The sequence below is a fragment of the Lactuca serriola genome, chromosome 1, assembly GCF_051521515.1.
Source record: "Lactuca serriola cultivar US96UC23 chromosome 1, Lser_US96UC23_V15, whole genome shotgun sequence".
Taxonomy (NCBI): Eukaryota; Viridiplantae; Streptophyta; class Magnoliopsida; order Asterales; family Asteraceae; genus Lactuca; species Lactuca serriola.
Window position 1 is genome coordinate 10,896,789 of NC_136408.1, and position 4,453 is coordinate 10,901,241.

At 33.3% G+C, this 4,453-nt stretch overlaps 1 protein-coding gene and 1 long non-coding RNA gene across 2 annotated transcripts; both read left to right on the top strand.

The window, feature by feature from the left end:
* The first annotated feature begins 380 nt into the window (after positions 1-380).
* On the top strand, positions 381-2,080 carry LOC145067496 (putative F-box/LRR-repeat protein 9). Its single transcript, XM_079014629.1, has 2 exons — positions 381-1,382; positions 1,525-2,080. Exons 1-2 carry the CDS (start codon positions 1,036-1,038, stop codon positions 2,009-2,011), a joined length of 834 nt encoding a protein of 277 aa, XP_078870755.1. The 5' UTR covers positions 381-1,035; the 3' UTR covers positions 2,012-2,080.
* A 456-nt stretch (positions 2,081-2,536) lies between these two features.
* Positions 2,537-4,190, top strand: LOC145067503 (uncharacterized). Its single transcript, XR_013688848.1, has 3 exons — positions 2,537-2,655; positions 3,031-3,407; positions 3,505-4,190. It is a non-coding gene; the product is annotated as an uncharacterized LOC145067503 (long non-coding RNA).
* The last annotated feature ends 263 nt before the right edge of the window (positions 4,191-4,453 follow it).

Sequence of the window (4,453 nt, forward strand, 5' to 3'; positions counted from 1 at the left end):
AATGGTCATTTTGTATCGATATGCACGTCTGTCAGATGTGCAATCAAACAATATGGTTTCTTATCCAATCAGAATTTAAACACTTTCTAATCAATAACTATCCTACTAACTATAAACCTATAGAAACATGATAAAATATAAAAGAAAACCAGATTTTGTTGGCGAATTCTACGGCTACGGCCTACATAATTCAATTTCCGTTGCCACTAACTGCTCCCATCGGCCACCACGTGTCCTACAAACAATCGGCCTCGCCGCTTATTGACTCGGTTCAATCGTTGGCGCCTTAAATCTATTTCTCAAAGGTAATTGTGGTTGTATTGTTAATTCTGTTTTTAGACTTTCGTTTTTTCTAATTTATTCCAAGTCTTTATATTTCATGTGGCCGTGTTAATTGTAAGTTTTCAGACTTTTATTATTAACCTATATATAGTGGATTTACTAATTTTTTGCATCTAATTTTTTCGTCATAATTTTATTCGCAGTATGGATGTTTTTTCTATCTTGCACTTTCTGCAATTACCAATTTACAAATTGAGACATTCAATCTTTGATTTTAATTTATTGATAGTATGCCTAATCTCTCTTGACAGTATTATTTTAATTATGTAGATGCTTATTGACTATTTTCCTAACAATATTTAATCAGGGATTTCTTTATTTTTCCAAGTTGGGTAGTTCTAGGGTTTTTAGATTTTTCATTACAACCTGTTCTATTATGCTTCCATTCATCGTTAATTATATCCTTTCTTTTTTTTGATGAAAGCATCGAAGCATACTGGTCATATAAGCTCAATTGCTAAATCAATTTTTGTTCCATTTGTGTTTATTAGATTCCCCGTATATTAACACTTGATTTAAGGTTGTGTATTTATATAAAACATCCAGTAGTCAAATTAATGTTGCACAATCCTATGCTGTATTATTATTATTATTGTTGTTATGCATATTGCATGTTATTGTTATCGGTTGGCAAACTAAAACATTTTGGTTCATTTGGTATATTTGTTAGACTCTGAGAAATCCTTTTCCACTATGAAGTTGAAGTTCGTTTTAAATTCAAAACAACAATGGGAGTTGAAGCAACAAACAAGGAACTGGTTGGAGCTCCCATATGATGTAATGGCCAACATCCTATACAGAGTTGGTGTTTGTGACATACTTCTGAATGCCCAGAAAGTTTGCACTACTTGGCGTAATATCTGCAAGGACACTGCCATGTGGAGGGTCATTAATATGTACAATGTTTTTTATCATAAAAATGGAAGGCCCCTGATGCAGAAGATGTGTAAACATGCCGTAAATAGAAGCCAAGGCCAGTTGGTTGATATCACCATTGAGGATTTTGCTAATCCTCAGCTTCTTCGATATATTTCTGATAGGTATGTGACTATATATCTTACTTGATTATTCACATTTCAGCTTTGTTCACATCTTTTTATAGTTACATTCTTGAAAAGAACCACTGCATGATCTTGATTTTTTTTTTTTTTTTTTTTTTTTTGTTTTTGTTCCTTTTAACAGAGCAAGTCAGCTTAGACGTCTTGAATTCGTATATTGTTATGGAGAAACTTATGAAAGCTGGGCAGGATCTTTGAGGAAATTTCCATTATTGGAGGAACTTAGTATCTACCTAACAGACATTTCAACAGGAGTTATTGTTGCTGCTGGTCGTTTTTGCCCAATGCTAACAACACTGAAAATAAATGATGAAATGGTAGCTCCTTGTGGTAATGTGATAGCTGTTGCTATTGGAAAAAACTTACCTAAGTTAAAGCACCTTGAACTCATTGGAAGCTTCATGACAAATACCGGGTTGCAAGCCATTCTGGATGGATGTCGTCACCTTGAATTACTCGACTTGCGTCAGTGCGTGTACATTGATCCTGAGGAAGACCTTGTGAAAAAATGTTTAGAAAAGATTAAATGTGTAAAACTTCCCTATGATTCCCTTGAAGGATGTCGATATGTTTTTGTTGATGAACCCATAGCCGACCCTGCCATCGTTTAGGAGATGGTGAAATAACAGCGGTTTTGGATGAACATGTGTATATATAATAATTATGTATGCTTTGCTTGAAGGACCATTTCGATAGTAGTGAAATGAATCATCACACATATCTCGAGAGAGAATTGTTGAGCTGGAAGAAGATTTATTGATCTAAAAAGTACAGCCATAAGTATAAATAAAAATGACGTTGGTATTGATTTATATAAAATTGACAAAAAAAAAATCCGATATTGATAACTGAAGATAAAATTTAAAGAAACTTTTACTGAACATTGAAGAAATGATAACTGAAGATTAAATCGTTTAGGAATAATATTCTAGATTTTTGTTAGATGTTTGAAAATCTTATAAAATCTGTAGTATCAAAGTGTGTATCTTTATATATTTACTTGACAAATCATCATTGTTCTTGTATAATATTTAACTTATTAAAAAGTTATCTAATGTTATTGGATTGGATCCGACCGGATAAATTGGTTTACAAACCCGAAAATATGTTAAAAAGATTTTCTGGGGGTTGCGACGATGGACCAGGCTAGCCCAACAATATTTCGTGCAGTTTCTATATATTTGCATCCGTATTCCACACGGTTGCCAACAGTTATCTGAAATCAGTGATACGATTCTTTTTCTTCAAACATGAGGTAGGTTTATTTTAAAATACTTTAGTTTAAATCGACGATTTCTTCATTCAATTCTAGGGTTTCTTGATTTTTCATTCTGATTCTTGATAATTCCACTCATTCGTTATTCTTTATATCCTACTTCTTTGCATGAAGGCATTGAATCATATTCTCCAAAGTGGGTATGGAGAACAAATGCTAACGGTTTGTATTTATAAAAACCCCCCTATATTGACACTTGATTTTACAGTTTTCAAACTAACTACTACATATTTTTATGCAAATTGCATGTTGTTGTTATAGATAAACTAATGCATTTAGGTTCATTTGATATATTTGTTAGACATTATTTTCTCATTTCTAGAATGTTATTATAATTGCATATGTACATGCCAGTCAAAATGAAATCGACAAAAACCCAGGAATTTGAAGTTCTTTTTAAATTCAAGACAGCAATGGCAGGAGAAGGAACAGAAAAGGAATTGGTTGGAGCTTCCATATGATGTAATAACCAATATTCTATATAGAGTTGGTGTTTATGACATACTTGAGAATGCTCAGAAAGTTTGCACTACATGGCATAAAATCTTCAAGGACCCTGCAATGTGGAGGGTCATTAATATGGAGAATAATTTTAAAGATGTAAATAGCAATGGAAGGTTCCTGATGCAGGAGATGTGTAAGCATGCTGTTGATCGAAGCCAAGGCCAATTAATTGATATCACCGTTTGTGATTTTGTCAACAAGTAGCTTCCTGAGTATATTGCTGATAGGTATGACTTGATTATTCATATTTTAGCTTTAGCATACTTGGGAATCAAATCAAAAGAACCAACCACTGCATGATCTTGTTTTTGTTCTTTTTAACAGATCAAGTCAGCTTAGACGTCTTGATCATTGGCATTTTGCTATGGTAAAGTTAATGAAAAGTGGGCTGAATCTTTGAAGAAATTTCCATTATTGGAGGAACTTAGTCTCTACGTAACATACATCTCACACAAAGTAATTGTTGCTGCCGGCTGTTTTTGCCCCATGCTAACAACACTGAAAATAAATTATGACCTGGTCTGGCATTGCGGTGATGGGATAGCTACTGCTATTGGAGAAAACTTACCCGAGTTAAAGCACCTTCAACTCATTGGACACATCATGTCAAATAACAGGTTGCAAGCCATTCTGGATGGATGTCCGAAGCTCGAACTACTTGACTTGTGTCAGTGTTTGTGCATTAATCTCAATGGAGAATTTGTGAAAAAATCTTTAGAAAAGATTAAATGCGTAAAACTGCCTCACGAGTCTCTTCAAGGATGCCCATAAATGGAGATGATCACATAGCCGGATTGTCATGAGTTAGGAGATGATGATTAGTTGATTACAATGGCTTTACTAACATTGAGGACTTAATTTTAGAAGATTGCTGACTTTCATAGCCATTAATAGTGGTTGATTTTTTTTTTTTTCAAAGATGTTCCTGTTGCACTTGGGAATCATTTCCAGTTTTTGGTTCAAACATGGGTAAAGACTAAGATGTTATGTTGGTTTATTGATGCATTTGCTTGGAAAATTTTCTTGATCGTCATCAAAAGTTTAAATTGGTTTGTTACAATAATAGATGATATTCACCAATTAAGGTGTCCTTTTTTGTGGAGTTAGCCAAGGCAAAGACTTGGTAAGGTATATATGATTCTTAATTTTTGATTTAATAAAGAAATAACACATAACTTAGGACGTCAAAGAAATTATACTTTCCTTGAGTTCTAATTGCTTGCATTTTAATGCATATAAGTCCTTAATACTTGAGGTCAAAGTTAATGAGTTA